This window comes from Acanthopagrus latus, chromosome 16 (assembly GCF_904848185.1).
Source record: "Acanthopagrus latus isolate v.2019 chromosome 16, fAcaLat1.1, whole genome shotgun sequence".
In the NCBI taxonomy this organism is placed as follows: Eukaryota; Metazoa; Chordata; class Actinopteri; order Spariformes; family Sparidae; genus Acanthopagrus; species Acanthopagrus latus.
In genome coordinates, this window is record NC_051054.1 from 5,000,429 (window position 1) to 5,022,430 (window position 22,002).

Sequence of the window (22,002 nt, forward strand, 5' to 3'; positions counted from 1 at the left end):
GAGGTTAAGCAAGCAAATGGTGGCGCTCCCTCACCTCGTGGCTGTCCCGACAACCGTCTGTTCGTTCCCTCTGAGTTACGGCCACAGGTGATCCATTGGGCGCATACCTCGCTGCTTTCTTGTCACCCGGGAGTCAAAAGAACTATATACGTCATCTCCCGGAGGTTCTGGTGGCCCGCCATGGAGTCGGAGGTACGGGAGTACATCGAGGCTTGTTCGGTCTGTGCACGCAACAAGACGTCATCACGGGCTCGCTCTGGGTTACTCCAACCGCTTCCCATCCCGTCTCGACCTTGGTCACACATTTCGATGGACTTTGTCACTGGGCTCCCGGTCTCTCGAGGAAACACTACAGTCCTCACAGTGGTAGATCGATTCTCCAAGATGGCGAAATTCATCGCTCTCCCCAAACTACCATCTGCCAAAGAGACGGCAGAGACTATGATGAACATTGTTTTTCGTGTCCACGGGTTCCCCAAAGACATTGTTTCAGACCGGGGGCCCCAGTTCGTGTCCAGGTTCTGGAGGGAATTCTGCCGACTCATCGGAGCCAGAGCTAGCCTGACATCCGGCTATCATCCTGAAGCCAACGGCCAGACCGAACGCCTCAACCAACAACTGGAAACCGGCCTCCGATGCGTGGTTCACCAGAACCCCTCTACATGGAGCCAACACCTGGTCTGGGTTGAGTATGCGCACAATTCATTACCCACCTCTGCTACTGGTCTCTCTCCCTTTCATTGTGCTCTAGGATACCCCCCGCCTCTGTTTCCAGACAATGAAGGGGAAGTTTCGGTTCCCTCAGCCTACGCCATGGTTCGACGCTGCAGACGCATCTGGGCAGCCGCTCGACAGACTCTTGTTCGTCAAGGAGACCGCGTCAAGAGAACCGCGGATCGGAAGAGACGTCCAGCCCCAGACTATCGACAAGGCCAGAGAGTGTGGCTGTCAGCGAAAGACCTCAATCTCAAAGTTCCTTCCAAGAAGTTGGCCCCTCGTTTTGTGGGTCCCTTCCCCATCACCAAGATCATCGGACCCGCAGCCGTACGACTTCGTCTGCCCCGGTCCCTGAGAGTTCATCCGACGTTCCATGTGAGCCAGATCAAACCTGCCAGAGAAAGTAAGATAGCTACCACCACGCCCCCACCACCACCCGAGGTCATTGATGGGGGTCCGGTTTACAAGGTGAAACGACTGTTGGCGGTTCGTAACCGGGGCCGGGGCAGACAATACTTGGTGGATTGGGAAGGCTATGGACCCGAGGAGCGACAATGGGTACCATCTAGGCATATTGTTGACCCCGACCTCATCACAGATTTTCATCGGGCCCACCCTGAGCAACCTGGGCCGTCAGGTGTCGGCCCTAGAGGGGGGGGTACTGTCACAACGCGGTGAGGGATGTCCTGTCTTGGGTTTTTGTCCTGTGATTTTCATGTTTTATTTTGAAAGGTAACTCTCCTCTCGTTTCAGGTCACTTGCCCTTCCTCCCGTGTCCCCGGTCTGACGTCATTCCTGATCCTTGATTGTTTTCACCTGTGTTCCCCTTCCTCATGTGTATAAAGTCTTTGTCTTCCCCTGTCCGCGTCGCAGAAGTATTTCGTCTTATGTCGTATACGGAAGCCCTTATCACAGTCTTGCCACGAAAACCCCTCGAGTTAAGTATTGTCAAGTTTTGTTTTCTGTATTTGTTCTCTTTGGATGTTTGACCCTTTTTGTTCCTAACGTTTCTGGTTAGTGAATTGATTTTCAGTTAGGATTTTCATAGCTTGTTGTTTTCCTCCGGTTGGAGCGCCTTTTGTTGTATCTTTTGTAAATTGAGAGTAGATAATTTTTATAGCCGATGTGCTGTCCTCTTCGGAGTAGTTTTTGTTTTCACATTAAGTTTCATACTCAGAAAATTAAGATTAGTGTAGATTCCTCCTTCGGGAGCGCCTTTCGTTTTATGTGTTATTTGTCTTGTTCGTCTTGTCTGTCTTCATAGAATATTTCATAGCCTCTACTTTGTCAATCATTCTAAAGAGTTTCAAATCAGTGAAATAAAACCTGTCATTACTACTTCATTCTGCATCTGAGTCCTCTCTCCTTGTCTGAGCGTGACAATAATATCCTCATTCTTATCTTAATCCATTGGTTTCAAAAAGTGTAGAAAAGAGTTCAACAAAAGTTCAGAGTCCAAGATGAGGTCTTGAAATGGCTTATTCTGTCTGATCAACAGAGCAAAGCCTACAGATATTTAAATTACATTCACAGAGGAATAAAAATACAGCAATTTGTTATGCTTGAGAGGATCAAGCCAGTGAAATATCATCCATTTTGCTAAAGAAATTATTTAGATGCTAGGATTAATTGATTTTCAGTTGAGTTCAGTTGAAAAACTAATCAAATATTCTTTTCAGCTCATTTAAGACAGTATCAACCTCATCTTTTCTTCATTTTTCTCTCATCAATGTTGGAAATAATGTTTTTGTCATCTTAAGTAAATTCTCTGAACTGCGAGCAAACAAGAACATATCTGAGCTCGTGTCCGATGTGGCAGCTCGGCTGGTCAGGGGGACAGTGGGTGACACACAGGGAGTGGGTGGCCTCTGTTTGCCTTGGGGATTTCACGCTGTTCAGACAAGCGCTTCAGGAATGTCCCACAATCAGACCCATTGGCTCCTGCTCAACTGACCTGCTGGGCCGTCATTGGCTCATCTGGAGGCCAGCTGTCTGAAAACACTGCCTTTGCAATTTACTCTCCCTTTGCAGTTGCCTACAACTGTCGCCCGCTGTCTGCCTCTCCACAGCACAGCCACTGTGACTCATTCCAGACGTACACAGCACCGTCACCATAAAAACAACTTTAGGCTGGCTGCACAATGGGAGCCACTCAGGAAGCAGAGGCTCTGGTTCCTGGAAGAGCGCCATGACATGTAGGTGAGAGATGCTACGTTTCGGGCACATTCCTGCGTCTCAGCCTCGTATTTGTTTTGAGGAAACTAACTGCCTGGTTACACTATTTTTAAGAGGCTCTGGTACTCTGTACATGTGACTGCACTCACTCCACAATTTGCATGACTTGACCATGCATTTCAAATATTCTAAATAGAAATGAGGCTGTTGTCCAGTTGAGTAGTCACCCAGAGCTAGGACAGAAATGGAGATTTGGAGGACAGTTACAGAAAACAAAGGCCGTTCTGTTCAGCTGACGGGAAAACAAGTTAATAGACAGATAAACTGTTTACGGCACACTGCAAAACAAAACAGAGTGAACGGCTCAACAGAGGTAGGAAACAATATTATCTGTGAAATGAAAGGTCTTACTTTGAATAACACTGAGTCCAAACAGGTGACAGTCCTTCAGTCTCAGGAGGTCACACACCTGGGCCAACAGTTCCTGGCACAGAGTCTTCACCTGAGGAGGAGAGAAGAGGAGCCTTAGGATGATCTTTTAACCATTTTACAAACAGCACATAATAAATAATCACACACTGCTAATGTCTATTATAGGCAGCCAGTGCAGAGAGGTGCACGCTTCTCTTTCTGTGTCTTGTTGTGCACGTCTTAAAGAGATTTTGATCTTGTTTGTGGCGACAGGGCCAGACATGGTGTCTCCCCATTTCCAGCCTTTATGCTCAGATGAGCTAACCAGTCTCAAAGTCAAAAACCAAATAAGTGCATTTGCTAAAATGTTGACACTTTCCTTCAACTGTGATTCATGTTAGAAGATAAAGTTTACCTGAGAAGTAAAATTTCCTGTTGTTATAATGAAAAAAGATGCACCCTCAATGATAACTTTTTTATGTTGTTGTTATGCTGGTTTTCTATTATAGGCTGAGAAAAAAATGTTTTGTTTGTAAATGTTTGTACTCACATTGACTATGACATTGAGTGTGTCATCATTGGGCAAAAAGACACAGACGCAGCGGCGGTCCTGCATGGTTTTGTTGTTGTGAAAGTTCAGTTTGTTCATCTTCGAGTGGCTGGCACAGGACAGGCCCTTTCGCCTGCTACCAGGGCTCTGGGCCCTCTGACGACCCGCCTCCACCACCGAAGGCACCGACACCACCAGAACCAGTCCCTGTAACCCTGCTTCAGCTGCAGCCCAGCCCAGACAAACCAGCACCTACAGGCTCAGCAGGCCAAACAGCACTCACAAGGCAGAGCATGGGGCCAGGAGCTGCAGTCTGCACTGTGGAGACAACAAGAGAAGACAAAGGATTGGATGTTAGAGCAGCAACTTCTGTTTATTAAGTTTGAGGAATGGCTATGTGGTTGACATGAAAATGACAAAAAAAACACAAATCCGCAGAATAATTTGTTCACACAAAAAGAGTCTAAAAGGATAAGAGAAATAACAGACACATCGAGAAAAAGAGGGAGGGCAGCATTCCTGTTTGTGTCCATGAGCGTGTGACATCATTCTAAGGGAATGTTAGTGACTCCTGAGGAACATGTGAACATCTGTCTGGGGAGGAACTGATGAGATGTAATGATGGCGTGAAGGAAACACAGAGACGGAGTGACTCATACCCAAAACCGACTGATTTCTCACTTAAAACACAACAGAGCCAGCACTAAACTTTAACCTGACAGCAGAAAACTATGCATTACCACCCTTGACAAGAGCAGCTGTGGAGGAACTTAACTCATGAGGGTTCAGATGTTGATTGGTTGTTTGACTTTTTCCTGGCATCCGTTTCGTCAACTCATTTGGTTTTGTTGACATGATGTTGACTGTTTGAATTGGCTGAATTGCTAGAAGCCACATGCAAGAGTTAAACTGTAAATACAGGCACTTAAAACGTCCTAAACAAGTGCTGTTCTGTCCTTTGCAGTGGTAATGTTTCTGGAGGAGATGCTTACATTTTTACTAAATAGAAACGTGTATTATTAAAGGGAAGCGACAAAGTGTTTTGACACTGTGTTAGGGAATTTTGACTTTATTCTGCACCTGCAAGCCTGCTCTATATTCTCACTTCTTGTGTTCCATTGTTCTCTACCAACTATATACCCCTCTCAAACATGAGCTAGTGAGAGCACACTTCTCAAACATTAACAGTTCTTTGAGCAGCGAGTAGCTCGCGGCATGAGCTGTGCCGGAGGATGTGTGAGACCTTCAGAGGGTGTGAAAAGTCTCAGACCAGACAAAAGAATTTTAAAGAACAATCAATCCAGATTATCACCTCTTCCTGTCGAGAGTCACTCACCTCGGGGCCTTGTTGTCATTAAAAACAGATACTGATAGGATCACATTACAGAGTGCAAACAATTAGCATTTAAAAAGACGACTATGACAGAGTTAAGGTGTGTTCACATGGTCATTGTTAAGTCAAAAACCTGACTTCAAATCACTAAATTGTAACTTCAGCAAAGCAAGCAGCCGTCGACACAACACTAGTACTACTGACTGGACTGATGCCAACAAACAACACCTTTAACTGGAGGCTTGGACCTGTGCTGCAAAGTCAGAAAGAGCTTTTCCAGCGAAGCACCCCTTCAATATGCCTGCTGTCGACATATACCGCCGCTTTGTTGCAGCGGGTACAGGGAGCATTGTGAGCAGAGCAGCAATAAATACACATACTGTTGACATACAGCATCAGTTCTCATTAGAGCTGCTCATTGGATGTGCAGTGTGGTGGGCAACCGGCCACTCAGTAAACTCTGCAGATGAGCCATAACTGGGATGACTTCCTCTGCTGCTGCTGACCTTCACTACACACATCACCACTGCACCACACAAACAAACACACATGCACACAGCGTGCCGACGAAAATAGAGACACAAGTTCCACAAACATTGTCATCCACCCTCACTCACTCACTCACACACAATGGGTATGTTCCTGCTCTCTTGCTATGACCATATGTCAGGTGCTACTACAGAACAGCTGAGCTGTGTGATGGCAGCGGGGGTAATTAGAAGTGAGATCCATCTAACCGGATCACTTCCCCCTGTCACTCGCTTCCCCTGCAGAGATCGAGAGTGATGCCAGCAAGCTGGGACTGATAGAATATTTGCAGAAAACACTGTGTTTGTAACTGTTTGGTGTGCCAGACTGTTCAGGTGCCAGACACAGGAAAAGTAAAAATAGAACCGGAAACTGCGAAAGCAGGATTTATATGTGACGTTAACGGCAGGCCCACCGCATATACCCTATGTGTGGGTTGTCTGCATTGTATGTGATCAGACTGTGTCAGGCTTTAATTATACATTATATTCTCCATGATAATTGTGTTTACATTATTTTGCTCCAAGTCTGACTATTTCCAGACTATGGCATCAGTCTGGAAATAGTTTTTCTACTCAGAAATAGTCCTGGACATGAGCCCACATTACAACCACAAGCGGTCTCTTTTTAAGTCTTTGGTTTTTGATTAAATAAAACCTTGTTTTCCCCTGTTTCCCGCCTTTGTGCAAAGCTCGGCTACTTAGCTGATGGTTTAGGCTTTATATTGAACTTAAAAACATGACAACCTTCTTGCTTAACTCTTGACAAGAAAAGCCAATAGGTGTATTTCCCAAAATGTAAAACTACTCCTTCAATATAGACTTACTGGAAACATGAGAGCTGAATAATCACATTCCTCAAGCTTAGAAGTCAAAAACAGTCTCCAGAGTATATGATGACACTGGCCTCACTTTGAAGTCTGACAAAAAAACTGTGATTTTTCATTGACAAAATTGTGTCACCCTTGCTTTGTACTAGATGGCTGTGCTACACCATGTTGTTGCATACCAACTGTAAAAGGTCTATGACAAAGAGCCATTGTCGTTTCCTTAGTAAGTGGTTGTTTTTTTATTTTTCTTAGTCATTTTCATAGTTTAGACATTTAGGGGTGGAAGGAGACAATGTCAGGAATGACTAGAACATTTGAATGTGGATATCTTGACAGGTAAAAGGCATCTTCTTCATTTAGATAACTTAGTCTGAATGTGTGAGAAATGCTCTTTTTTATGCCATCTAAAACCTACAATTTTAAGGACTTATTCTGCCTGAAGTTTTTTTCTTCCTGTCGGGGTTTGACATTTGTGTGCAAGGTGGAAACATTCACACATCCAGTTTCATCTCCCCGTAGAAAAGTTAATGGCCCTTGCAGTGGGCTCTGCTGAAGTCGTATCGTCTTGCATTTTCTGCTCGGAAATATGATTCCTGACTTCAACAATCCTAGTTACTGCTTGTTTATTACATTGTTGAATGCTAACGATGAAAGCGGATGCCTGCGTTGGGCTCCTGTAGAGACAGGGGTTAGCCATAACTGAGTATAGTCATTATTGATGGGTTTTAAGGTCTATTGTGTCATGTCTTGTCTACACATGAGACATCACCACAGAGGGGATGTCCACTGTGAAATGAGAGGGTGTATTCTCTTACACGCTGTGTACTGGGAGTCCTGCGTGAGGGAAGAGAGTGCTGCTTAATCAAATTACTGCTGCTTTCCATCCCCCTTTCACTGCCGAGCGTAGTGTGATGCAACACCGAAGTCCAATCTAAAGCAACACAAAGAGCAGCCGCCGGAGCTTCCTCCTGCCTTTCAGCCTCAAACTGGGATTCTGTCAACGTGGCAAACCTCAGAGTCCGGCATGACACCAAATCCCACACTGCGATGCAGAGAAAGGGCCTCTGTCACAACTACACCTCTCTCTTTCTCATTCTTTCCCTCCTCCACTGACATCAGAGGGGTGGAGAGCCTCTATGTCCAACTGTTGGACAGTGGAGCCAAAGAAAAAAATTCCCCTTTGCTTTGTGGAGAAGGAACAGGCCAACTGAAGGAGGCTGTCGCCACGCTGATTTAAGAATAGCTTCAGGTATAGTACGTGTCAAAGTTAAAAAAAAAGAGAGAACAAGACGAGTGGATGCACACAGCAGAGAGAGAGAGAGAGAGACCAGGAGGGAGGGAGGGAGATGGAGTGAGGCTCGAAGCTTAGGCATGAAAAAAGAAAAAACTGCTGCAGTCAGGAGAATTCCACGCTAACATCTGCTTCTCATTCCAACAATGGCGGCCTTTGATTCCTGATACACACAACGAGCAGCAACATCTACATGTGCATAGAAACTACAGCGTCTGACAGCATCCTGAAACCTGCACTGTAAACCCTGATGTGGAGTGTCTGGTGTATTTAGCTAACTTTTCTTCAGTGACAACACAGTTTCTTTGTTGTTGTTTATGCAGTTTGTCTTGTTATTTATCTCATATTTTGTTCCAGCGATGCAAATAATTTTTCATCATGTAAAAATATCTCAAAGTGATTGAGCCTTCATTACACTATCTTCGACAGGACAAATTTCAGAATTCAGATAGTCTTAACTGAAGGGTTGAATAACAGAAGAATAATCTTGAACTACTTTATTCATTTATAATAATTATCAAAAATACCCCAAATTACTTAGTTTAAGGTTAAATATGGGGTTGTGGGTTAAATATTGGCTGCTTTCTTTTGTCGTACATCACAGTAAATGTATAGAGCTGTTACTCTCTATCTACCGATACACAACGCAAGGATACTGGGATTGGTATCTGGAAGAAAAGATGGTGTCTGTACCTTTCTGAATATTCCCTTAAACATTCCGTATGCCAAATAAAACCATGTGGGAATGCGATTTTACAATGGGCTGAGGGAAAGCAACAAAAAGACAAAGCAAAATCTAATTTTGAGAAACCAGTCATTTGAGAGGAAGCCTGTTTCATGGGCTGTACTTTACTGACCCAGTCTGCCCTCGCTGAAATATTTAGAGGCCTCCATTTCATAGGGCACGACTTTCATAAATGGTGCCAACGACTGGATCGGAGTGGGAGCCGGTCATTTATTTCCCTCAGTTTCCTGCCAAGAGATGTGTTTATTCAGCTGATGAGAAACGCTGCCGAGCTGCCGAGCAGCTCTAAATCACATCGGTCACAAGGTGGCGTTTGCCTTCGCAGTGAGACTTCCCGCCTATACTCTGTTTAACCCCAGTGATATGCTAAGAGGAGGAGCTGAGTGTCAAAAAATAAACAGGAAAAAGCACGCTAGTGGGCGACATGCTTGACCACCCAAACCACACATTCTGGATCGTCTAAACATCTATTCTGGATGCAGGCTGACTTGTCATGATGTCGGGAAGTGGCTGTCATTATGGACAGGAAACATGCTGTTATGTGTGTTATACTTGGCAAATAAAGCTATTCTAACTCTGATAGTGTCGTCTCAAATACATAAAGTACATATTTGACTTTCCCCGCTGTCAGTAGCCTATGGGCGGTGTAAACAAATAACTGTGACTCTTGCTGGTATTAATAGAGCCTGGAGGCGTGTTTAGTTGCTCCCCCATAAATACCTGGATGCTCTCACTATATCTGTGTTTTTAGCCTTTAAGCCTATCTCAGGGGCAGGGGGGCACACACACTGCACAGTTGTAACACCCTGATGCTCAAGATCCCTTTCATATAAGATCATCGGCAGATATTTGTGTGTCTATTTCCACTGAGCACGCAGAGAGGATAAACAATCTGCTTCTGGCTCAGAGTCGGACTAAAAGTCTGAAAACCTGAACCACATTTAACCACTTATCTTAACTTGATGAAATGTAAGATGTGAATAACGGTAATCATCCACAACACAGAGCGACCCTCTGAATATACTGTTTGTTCACTCTATATATAATTAATGTTTACTCGTACAAAAAATCTAACAATTGAATGCCTGGATGTCATCCTTCATCAAATGTCACGCTCATTAATCGCTGAAGGTCAGGCCAGTACACAGCATGGTATTGTTAGTCGTTATATAATTCACAAAGAGAAGTGAAGGAATTAGATGGTGGGTGGCCTCGGGCTAACTCGTATAGTAAATGCTGCTGCAATATTTATGATACACTGTCTGAATTCACTGGAAAGACAACATTTTTTGGCATTGAATTTCAGTCATCCTTGCGCCCTTTACGCCAGATTAAGAAGCTGGAGCGCCTTGTTGAATCATTTTCTTCTTGATTAAGATGTAAGTATGAATGTGACAGTGAAGGCCTCACTCAGCGGCTGCCTTCAGTAACAACCTTTGAAATGGCAAAACAGCAGCTTCTCAACTTTCCTAGTTGAGAAGGTTGTTGACGTACAATTTAAGACGAGGGGCAACAGCTACCGAGGCTTTAAAGACAGATGAAGGTTAAAATTAAGGGTGGGAATCCTTGGGAATCTCATGATTCAATGCACATTCTTGGTGGCAAAAATTCTATTAGTTGTTGGTTCAGTAATTAGAAACTACTTCAGGCTCTCACTCTAGTTTAAATTGTCCCAATTGACCCATTAAATTGTATCTTAAGTCTTAAGTCTGCTAGTGCTTTTGCTAGGGTTGCAGCAACATACTGAATTCAAGGTATGTAGTTTCATGTCTGGGACATGATATTTTTTGAAATTATAAAAAAGTCACTTCCGTTTTCATTCCTTTAAGGGTCACTGTAACTGTTAATAACAATTGGGTAGTACAGTGTGCCCTGATAGAGCGGCATTTTCTTATCATACCAGGAACATGTTATACTGTTGCAACGATAGCTATTACCACCATTGTGTCTCTGCTGCTGTGATAGTACCATAGTAATCTGATGTAACCACAAGGCTGCACAGCTACAAGTTTGTTGTAATTAAAGTTAAAGCCAAGTTAATTACTATCAATTAATCGCAACTGTTATGTGACCTTTCTTCAAAGCTTGCTGAAATTATTGAACCCCGACTTTCTTCGTCATCAGTAACAAAAGTGTTAACAAGCAGCTCGAGGCTTGGTTACCTTTGCAAAGAAAAAAAGTCTACATCCATGACAACTGACTTCCATGTGGCTCCAAGTGAGGACTGAGTACACACACACACACACACACACACACACACACACACACACCTCTAAAACTGCCGGCACCGACAGACATGTTAGAACAGAGTCAGCAGTCGCTCCCCTCCCTCCCCGCCCAGCATTCAGACTTGGACTCTGCATGAGTAACGCCACAAAACTAGCAATCGCAGTGCAACACACCACGGAGACGTCAAACCGACCATTACGTATGCTTGAAATAGTGCAAGCGGCCTTAAAGCAGAGGGTTAAAAAAAAATGAGCTGCAATTATAACAAACCCAAACCAAACCCTGTTGTTTGGTTTCAGGCAAAAGTTCTTCCGTTCTGACAGAATGAAGAGGGCTATTGCAGCCGATTTGAAATGCTTCCTAGGTTTGTAACAGGAATGTCTGCAACTGTTTACACTATCACACCTGAGGAGAGTCAGAGGATTCTAATTCGTCTTTTTGTTTGAGGAAAACATTAAACTGTCCAGAAAGTTAACTGCAGTGATTCATGAAAAAAAAATACCTGTAAATATTTGAAACTTGGCAGAGTGCTAACAACACACAGCTGCATGAATTTCACCTCTCCCGGTCACTTGTTAGAGTGCCAGCATTTCCTGTAACTATAAAGCACTCAACAGCCTGAAAATTACCTCAGTTGAAAGACAAAGTGAAGGTATTGTAAGCCCATGATTGCTCCTAATTGTTCACGCCACACCACAACCTGAAACAAGATCTAAAACAGGAATTACAACTAAGAAATATGCTGCATAGATTTATTCCTACAATCTGGAATCTACTGACCCAGGACTGAACTTGGGTCTCAGTAACACAACTACCTGCTTCCAATCCAACAAAAATCAACCAAATATCCTACAGGAAACACTGAGAGCTGTAGAGAGAAGCGTGTGAGATAAGCTGATAATATCCTCAGGGGATGCTGGCAGGTTAAATCTCTCTGGGCCACTTCCATGAAAAGACTCAAGCTTCACTATGAAGGAAGAAAAAACACAATCCAAGGAAAAGGGAGAATGGGAGACAAATGCAGGAAGGACTGACCTATTTTTTTTCTCTTCTGTCCCCTTTGGTGCACTTGAGACATGGATGTAAGGAGTCATGCAACATCCCTACAGTTGCAGAAAAGACATGCAGCTCGGATGTCTTCTTTCAGATCTAATCTTTTCACTTAAAATCAGGGTTTTACAGTCTTCTGTGGAGTATTTTCAGGACTTACAATGCCATAAATCCAGTCAAAAGGTTAATCTTTAAAAACATATGGCCCTCTCTTTAAAAGCTGACTTTCCTGAGAATCAAGTTTTGCATCCAAAAGCTGTCACATGGACTACACAGTGCAGAGTGATATGAGTGTGGAGCCCAGGGCACCTGTATAACTTACACCAACAAGGACATTCGACTGTGTACACACCCGTATACTGTAGACAAAATGGTTAGCAAATGTTTGGCCTTCATTATGTTGATAATGTAATCTCATACTTTCTCATGGACCTGTGCCATCCTCTTTCCTCAGTCACATTGTCCACAAACTCAAAATATGGTTCCCCTTACACCGTATCTTCTGGCAACAAGGCCGAAGGCAGATTGAGTGATAAATTCTAGAGGGAGCGTTTTATAAACAGGCTTCTGCAACGGTATGAAAATCCCCTGCTAGTGTGTATCAGGCTTCCCTGGAAGAATTTGCATTGTGAAGAGACGATTATGTAAAATGCACATAACAGGTTATCTCCAGTTACCCATGTGCACCACAGATGCTTTTTTGCTTCAGCTCAAGTACAGTTTTTGTATTTGCAGCAGAGTTATAGCATTGGAGAAAGCCTGCCCAGAGGCTAAGGATTGAGTTGAGCTTTTGATACGGAGGAAGTCACTCATAAATTCAGAAAAACAACACATCCAGCATTCACTTTAGAGTGCATGAAACAACCTGCATAGAAATGGTCATGGTCACCATGAAAAGACAATTACAACTGGTTCAAAAGTGACTGTTTTTACATTATTTCAATAACTGCATCCAACTAGGCAGGATCTAAAATGATGACAGTCTCTTTTTAGCACACTATAGAGTATGAAAGATGCCTTTATAATAGGAATTCTACCCTGCAAAGTCACATTTAACTGCAGGGGTCAAGGATCGAACTGTCACCTGATTGATATACGGCCGCACTTCTAGAGGGTGAAGCACGATGAGGGTATTTACTACAGAAATTAACTCCAACCCTTCAAAATGATAATACAACTTGTTGTGTCTTGCGACACAATGATGTTGTAACCGCATTATAGCTGGTTGAAAAAAAGGTGAAAAGAATTCTCTACATGAGAAAATCATCTAGAAATCAATGCTGAAATCCTGGTTGGTGCTCGAGTAAATTCATGTCATGTTTGGTTTCATGACAGCGCAGTAAAGGGAAAAGAGCCCAAAATCAATATACCAAAACATATCCGTTAGTCATGTAAGGTTAAATGTGAGACGGGGGATTGCCTTGTGCAATAATGGGCCATCCCATCACACATTCCAACACCAATTCATCTGAATGAGTCACCAACACACACACCAGCCATCTTTGTTCACACGTTTCCTTTCTGTTTCCTACTCAAGCCGAGCTCTTCCTGTCCAGACAGCACCTGCACCATCGCTCTATCCCATTCACTTTGCTCTGTCACAACATCGAGCCAAGAAGACAACGCTGCGATCACAAAAACACGGGTTGTTTTTCTTCTGTTTTTCCTCCTCTCAGCTGGAGCAGAGACCTGGATGGCATGTCACACAAGCAAGCTGATTATCCTACCATGTGTACTGGGTGAGTTTCAAGTACTACCAGTCCTTGCAAGGGATCGCTTGATGGACATGCTAGTGTCTGCAGAGTGCAACAACCTTTATTACATTATATTCATATTATGTAATAGCTCTATTTTTGGCAAATCCTTGCAAGTGCCACAATTTTGGTATATCCTTTATTTATTATTGTTGTCAATGTTTTGTTCTTGTTAAACAATCTGACTGCTGCAGCTGTATTTGTCTGACACCAAAAGATTTCCGAGAGGATGTGAGCAAAACTATCTAACCAGCTCATTATAACTTGCCAAAGGACATATGGAGGGTAGTTAAACCACAGAACACAAGTTCAGATGTCATAGCATCCCTCTGAAGTGCCCTTGAGCAAGACATTAAGCATCCACCGCTTCAGGGAGTGCTCAACATCCGACTCTGGAAACATTTGCCTTGGGAGTAAAATTAACAAACAATGTCCACATCCTAAAAAAACAGCTTAAACTTTGTAAGAAAACGGGAAGATTCCCCATTCCCTTTCTTCCCTAATTGCTCCCTGGTCTAATATTAAACAGAGGGGAAATAGTTAGCATTCCTGAGTACTAAGACAACAACTTTGCAGTTTGTTGAGGGGAAAAGAAAAGAGGGATTTGCAGCCCCAAACAGGATTGATTAGCATGGGTTACACATCACTTTTGCGCCATTCAAGAACGCTATATTGGCATTATTTGCATGGTAACTAAACAACTGTGACAAAACAGGAATTTCGTGCTTTCTTTTCCAAAGAATTTCTTACTTTACCGTTAGCAAACAATGGAGAAAGAGACAGCGACTGTACACACTTTTCTAGTAGTTACACCACGTTGGAGCTCGAGCAACATTAGTACGAGAAGAGTACGTGATGAAGTTGAAAAAGTTATAACCTTACTATGCTTCTTTATCTATCTGGCAAGTCAAGTAAAGACAAAACGCCTTAACTAGCATTTAAAAAAAAAAAAAAAAAAAACCCTCATATTTCGTGCCAACATTCCCTGTATGATATCCTGGCAGCATCACCCTTGTTGGAGCAAGATACAAGTTAGCTATCAACACCTCCAACACACTCATATAAAGCGACACCGATGTAAAATAAATAAATCACATGAATATGCTCAATTTAAAAACATTTAAAGGAAACTGGACGCTGCTGAAATGACGTCGTCACCGCCAAGATTCCAAACGTAACGGTTAAAAAAAAAAACGGATAAACGCACTCAAAGCATCCAGTAAAGACAAAACTCACCTTTTAAAATGAAAAAGACGAAAGAAAAACAAGTTATTCCTTTTTCAGCGTGTTAGTCCAATCGGGTAAAATGTGTGTTCTTTTTGAAAAAAGAAAAACACAAAAGCTAAAAGGAAATCCACAGTTTGGCGAAGACTTCAGTAAGTTTGGGAGAAGATTCGCCGTTCTGCCGCCTTCGACGCGAGCCACATTCTGTCCCTGCTGGAGCAGTTACAAGTAGATAGGAATACATGTGCGGTGGGTGGAAGCGTAAAAAAAGGGGTGGTGGTGAAGATTTTGGACGACAAATCGGACGCAAATGGTCATAGACAAGATGTGTTATCAAATCAACCAAATATGAATGAGTAATATACATATTATTTTATTCGCGCGTGTGTTTTTTTTGGGATTTTAATCTCGAGTATTGCCGCGGTGTTTGCAGTGCACACCCCTAAATGGAGGCCGAAGTTGGTATCGCCCACGGCTGCCTCTCATTCCATTCCTCCTGGCCGTGCTGTTGGACTGACCGGAGCGGTGCCGCATTCTCGCTGGAAGTCGGTCGGCGTCGTCTGTATGTATTAAAAGCATGCTCAGAAAAGTTTGTGATGCAGTGCAGTTTATTTTTACGAGCGGATCACCAACACTCTGCAGCTGGTTTTCTTTTATATGCCCGTTTTGACCCGGGTCATGATGAAGAAGAAAAGTACTAACCCTGTAATAAATCTTTTCACAAGGATAAAGGAAGGATGCCAAGACTGTAAATACTTATATGACATCACAGGACATGCAATTATCTCAATGCAGCCGGCCATAAGATGACTTTGAACTTAATGAGGTGTCACATCTTAAGTGCATTAATATATGAGTAGTATTGCAGAGTGTGTGAAAGTCACTTTTATCAAATATGCAACTTTAAATCCAAAATCAGTTATTGAATTACACTTTGAGAACATTCACAATTGCATGCACAACATCTTTATTATTATATATTGTTTTATTACAACATTCAATATAAGAATCAGCTTTATTGACAAAGTATTTGTATTGATACCTATATTTGGACCATCTGCACTCACTGAAACCTGAACAAAGAAGGGAAAGGATCATTTAATGATAGAAGAACTGTGAACGTTCAGCACTGTACTGTATAAAGTAGCTTGTAAAAAGAAGGTAGTTGTCTGTATGGTGTAGTGAAATACACGAAAGGCCGAAACCATAAGTGTAAACACCCCTAAATCTGTGTATATGTCAACTGTTTACTGTGTGTAGTGCTAATAACCGGTGGAAGTAATGCAACGAAATGAAGAATATTGAATCACTGATGGGCTAAAATAAAAAGAGAGGAGATATTTAATAGACTTCTAATTAAAATCAGAGCCAAAGAATTTTTAGTGGGGAGAATGAATGAAACCAAGAGAGTGAGAAGTCAAGAGGACGCTCTGATATTGGAGCACTGCCAGGCTTGGAGTGGACAACAGCTGTGCCATGCCAATAAATGCACACATGCTTCATCTCCATTTTTATTAAGACGAATTTCGTGTACGTTTCCCCCCCCCTCATGATGTTAGCCACAGGTTTAAAAAGCGGGGAGAGCCCCTCTTAGTTGACATGGTGACCTGTAATTAGTGCTCGGGGGGCCCACACTCTGCTCCTACTGCCTGTCAGAAAGAGAGAAATGAAGTGCCAAACATGAAAAGGGGGCGCGGAAGTGTGGCTGGTCAAGCCAGGCTAAACCCCCTCTGGCCTGGAGCACACACAGCTTTGAAGTGACATCAGAAAAGGGACCTGTGAACAACAAAGGTACCCGGAGACCATTAGCTTCAAAAAAAAAAAAAAGGAAAAAATTGCAGACCGCAAATCCCCAGTCGCCTGGATCAGAAGCCCCGCTGATCACGTTACTGTCATGTTTGAAGATGAGAAGAGTCAAAATGTCAGTCTTACATCATCCAGAGGATGACCGGGAGCGGCCTACAGTTTTCCCTCACCCAATCCGCAGAATAAATGTTGGTGATGTTCTCCTCAACGGACATGTTAAAGCTTTGTTTAGGTTCAGTTTGATGCTGTGGCCACCCTGAGCTTATGGTCTGGGGAGGTTTAGGCAGCTTGGTTAAGGAAAAGATTATTTTTTGGCTTACCTGGTTCTGTCTCCTTAAATTTGGCTGCAAATTGTGCTGACATCTCATCAAAAATATCCTGTTCTGTTGCCACTACCGCAGCTGCAATTTGTCTGAATATCTTGTCAAAAATACCTCTTTTTATTGCCACTAACGCAGCTGTATATTGTCAGAACATCCCGCCAGGAGTATTCGATTTTGTTGACACTGACACAGCAGGAAATTGTCAGAAGTTCTTGTCAAACAGATCTGATTTTGTTGGATGTCGGCAACTGACTTATGCAACGCGCTCAAAACAGTTTCGTGTCTTCTGGCTGTGGTTTGCTCTGCTCGTTCTCCATCTGCCTCACAGTTCGTTATGGGCTGCTCGTTTAAAGATTCTGTCCCCTAAAACACTGACGAAACACAATCCAGAACCCTCTTTAATGATTGGCACTCCAAACATGGCACAATATACCCCCCGTCTTCCTCCCTCTCCACCAGCGGAGTGCGTCCACTCTTTGTCTGCTTCTTGATTTGATTAGCCGTCTCTGGCCTGGGCTGGAGGTGCAGCGGGGAGCAGGTTGGGCTTTGTTGTTGTGGCAGAATCTGACTAATTGAATGAACTCCCTCTGTGTTTCTGTCTCCCGAGGGAAAAGGATGAGTAGCCCCCCCCCTCCTCGCACCAGACTTAAGTCATCATGGAGAGTCCTTGCCATCAGTCCTGCCCTTGCCTTGTGACACGTGCAGCCTCTCCAACCTTCCAAAGCAGGTTCACATCGTGAAATTTGCTAACAAAGATGCAGTGGAAAGCCGGGCTTAATAAAGAGGGGTAGGCTTTTTTAAAAAAAAAAAAAATCAAGACATGTTGCACTCAGTTGTTCAGATGAAGACTGAGCAAGAGAGAGACGTTCGTATCTCAGCTCTGCACAATCACCCCATAAAGTGGTTGTGAATGTCGGACACAGCACTCCCCTCTAATCCAATGTGGAAAGGAGGGCATTCCTGGGGCTATTTGAGCATCTGTCAAATAGCTTTTACAGACTAAATGCTACTGTAGAGGCTTAACGGACCGAGTGCATAAAAAAATCCTCCAAAACTTTGTGTTCACATATTAGTTTTTGGCCATATCGTGTGCAGAAGGGTTTTTTGTTTTTGTTTTTGTCTTATTTCAGGGTTTAGGACTCATTCCAGTCGGCCTACTACGGTTTACGTAGCTGCTGCCATTGACACACTCGTACCCGTACTTTAATCTGTCTGCACACTACAATGTCGGTGTTGAACTTGTTGACCCTCGTATTATTTTCTTCACCTCGCCCCCAAAAGGCCACTTGCAAATTGCTGCGGTTCAAATCCGACAACAAGCGTGCGTTCCTGAAACTCCTCAGACTGCTCAGAGCTCGGACTCGAAATCTATGAAGCTGCACGTTCAATCAGTCCGCAGCAGATGTTCTCTAATTGCAGTCATCTGGCGGCGCTGTGTTATGTAAGGACGCATACCGGTCCTGCTGAACAATGTCGGCTCGAGAGGAGCTGGAAGCTGCCAGATCAAACAGCGCAATCTGTACGGTATCGCCGCTCATGTTTATTTTATGTACTCCTTTATTTTAAATTTGAATGTAGATCCGTTCTCAGGCAATAAGGCAGATGGCTGGTCAGTTGCATGAGCTCCTTGTTCCAATATTCTTCCCCCCTCAGGGAAATATCAGAGTAATAGGGGAGGGGTTCCTGCACGGAAGATAAATTGCAAAGTGTTATGGTGAAAGGGAAGCGGCAAGGTGCACTCCAGAGTATACTAATTCTATTGGAGGGCTTTATTGAAACGGATCACTCGCAAAAAGTTTTGAGAATGAACTTCCTCTTCTTGCAATATTGTAAGGAAAGTGCAACCGTAATTCTGAAGCCCCGGTGCGCTGTAAAGTGAGTTCAAGAACAGCACTGTAGAAGCCGGCCCAGATCCCTGCAGGCGGGAGGATAGATGAGTGCATTGATCTACGTTATTGTGCCAAAGCCCCTCTTCAGATGCTGCCTGAAGATCCATTCATTTCTCTGTGGCACCAGTAATGGCACTGTAAGCAGAAATAATAGAGCGGAGATTAGACAGCTTGTTATATTGTCTAATTATTATACACACAAAACTGTTGCTGCAGCTTTTGATAACAAAGGCCGGTGAGATTTTCTCCTCCAATTTCCATCTAGATCCGAACATTGTTTCTTCTCATTGTTAATAAAATGCGATTCACCAACAACACTCGTCGTTTTTTTGTTGTTGTTTTTTTTAATCTTTCATTGTCCGGCAGAAACAATCGCTGCTGTGTTGCAGACACAAAAGGGCCAAGCACCCGCTGCTAAGAAACATTCACAAGTCATCCTCACATCTGCACTGTCACCGGCAGGGCGGACGGTGCCGGACAGAGTGACACAGGAAAAATGTAAACAAAGAAAGAAAGTGAGAGACGAGTGGAGGCTGCTGGAGGAGAGCGAGTCACCAGATGGTACAGTGAAAAGAATACACAATGGTAACACTACACTGGCCTTATTCAGGGTGCTCATGTAAGCCTATACCGCGCTAGTATAGGTCGCTCAGGCGGAGAATGTGGCACTATGTACATCACTGGTGTGGACATCATCTGAGAAAGTGCTCTTAATTGATGTCTTAAAAGACAGTATTTTATTTTAAAATACACAAATGCAGTATATTAATATATTTTCAGTACTGGAGGCCAATAAATCACAATGTTGTTACTGCAGATTGTGGAATAATCTTTTACTGTCATCGTTGTATTAGTTTTAAAGGAGACATTATGGTCATTGTGAGTTCATAATCTTATTTTGGGTTTCCACTAGAATAGGTTAACATGCTTTAATGCTCAAAATACACATCAGTTTTCCGTTTTCTCTTTAAGGCCCGCCCTCCTGAATACCAAGTCTGCTCTGATTGGTCCACTCATACACGTCTGAGACAACACCTCTAACAATGACAGAGCAGCTGTGCTAAATCAGTTCTGACGTGCCAGGAAGTTAATTTCACAAATGCATGTCATGGTGACATAGTGTGAAGTCACATAGTCAATGAATTAAAGTCGGGGATACTTCAGGAACAGCGTTGTCTGTGGGAGAGAGGAGCTTCTGGTGGTCCAGACTATGACCTTTTTAACTTTCAAGATCTTTTCTATGAACATTTATTTATAAAAAAAAAAAAAAAAAACATAAGGAAAGGAAAAGAAAAAGCAGAATTAGTCCCTGTTAAAAAGAAAACACCTGATGGGATTGTTTTATTCTGAGGCCTAATCATATAGGTTCATCTATAAACACGTTCTTAGATTTATTCTTTAATTAAATTCTGAGATAATTAGAGTACAGAATACCTTCCAAGAATCCAATTTGTAATTGAAGCAGCTGTGATCCATAAATCTCAAATCAACTGAAATTGACGACACCTGCCTTGCGATGTCCGCTTATATTATGCCAGCACAAATGAGTGTTGAGTCGGGAACGGCTGTGAACCGCAGACGAGGGAACCAAACTTTTTCTGCTGCTCTCAGATACCTTTGTTTCAACCAGAAATTCGAGCCAGGATTCGGTGAACAGCCTGTGTGTGTTTTGGGTGCAGAGGGAGGTTGTTTTGTTTTGATACGGCATCCACGTGGCTAATGTAGCAACATGGGGTCGTTCTGGTAGCTGTGAGTCAATACGGGCCAGCTCTGAGCACCAGCTGTCGTACCTGGCCTCGTACCCGCGCATTCACACGGCCACCTGGCACTTTGTCAGCTCTGCCGAGGGTTCACTGCAGCCGTCATCCAGTCAGACACACGGGGAAGAAAACTAACTAACAAGGGAAAAAATAATCAGTGTATCAGGGTTTCATTTTAAAGAAGTCTGCGCTCTGTTCAGCAATGTAAAAAGTAAAATCTAATATCTCCTCTTGTTCCAGGGAAAGTTGTGTTTATCAATGAGAGATTCACTGTGGAGTTTTTAACCTCTGGGTCAGTCTTTTTACGACAGCATCCCTGTTATGTTTATCTCATGGACATGCGAGGGCCCAGCAGACACATGATATACATTCCCACTAATGGTTTAACACTGTGCTACTAACCCTATAATCATGGTCCTTTTAGGTAAATCTTGCCATTGAGCAGCCATGTTTCCAACGCCCCCAGGCAGGTATTTTGGGCTGACGTCCAGACCTGACGTCATTAGCTGTAGCTGCCACACTCTCAAACCCGTTCCGAGCACTGAGCACCACTCTCATGAAGATCGCTGACGGGTATACGTGCTAAATTATTAACTGCAGGTACTGAAAACAATTCTGAGCATGGTGTGATGCAACATTTATACGTGCTCTGCCCATGTGTGGCCTCTCTGACCACTAAAAGATCCCATATTGAACAGACAGACATTGAGATAGACGACTAATGGACCTTTTTATAACAATCGTAAACAAATATTGATTCTCTCTGTCTGTCAGTGTTGGTTCGACTTTGCCGTGATCGTCCTGAGCCAGATATCAAGGAATCAGTGGGCGTCCACGACGGTCAGTCACAGCTGGTTTTTGTGCCTTTGGGCAAGGTCAGTGAGAAGGAATGCATAGACAGTCGAGCTGAGTTCAACAGAGGTTTTTGTCCTAATGGTCACAGCTGGATTTGACCTGCAACATGCAGTTATTGTAAATATGTATTGAACAATGGAATTGAAATAGAACACAACCTGCGGCTGGTGTATACGTAGTGTGACCTGTGCTATTAATAACTACCATATATTACGTGTTGTCTGGCAGTCAAGGTTAACGTGTGCGGGTGAAAAGCTCCTGAGCAAGCACTTCCATTGTATCCGACGCTGTGTGCATAAACACGGGACACCTTGAAACCCATTTTCTCTCCCCAAGTCCATCAGCTGCCGTTACCCGAGCTACGGGCGATTAGCTGCACTCTGAAAGACGAGAGTTTATTGTTACTTCCTTTCGCACATCCGAAGTCCATTAACATGAATTAAGATGTTTACCTTTCTGTGAAACGTGAACAGCAGCTCTCAGTCAGCGGCTTATTGTCCGTCCCAGCACGGGTCACCGGTTGTTCCTGAGTC

General features: G+C 43.4%; 1 protein-coding gene across 1 annotated transcript in view; it reads right to left on the bottom strand.

Moving 5' to 3' along the window:
* The window catches only part of frmd6 (FERM domain containing 6), a 33,250-nt gene extending 18,213 nt beyond the window's left edge, over positions 1-15,037 (bottom strand). The window contains exons 1-3 of the mRNA XM_037071559.1: positions 14,849-15,037; positions 3,854-4,171; positions 3,304-3,394 (exon numbers count right to left, since the gene is read on the bottom strand). Of these exons, the coding sequence (XP_036927454.1) occupies positions 3,304-3,394; positions 3,854-3,952 (190 nt within the window). The 5' untranslated portion in view covers positions 3,953-4,171; positions 14,849-15,037. The remainder of the gene's footprint in view (positions 1-3,303; positions 3,395-3,853; positions 4,172-14,848) is intronic.
* Between the last annotated feature and the right edge of the window lie 6,965 nt (positions 15,038-22,002).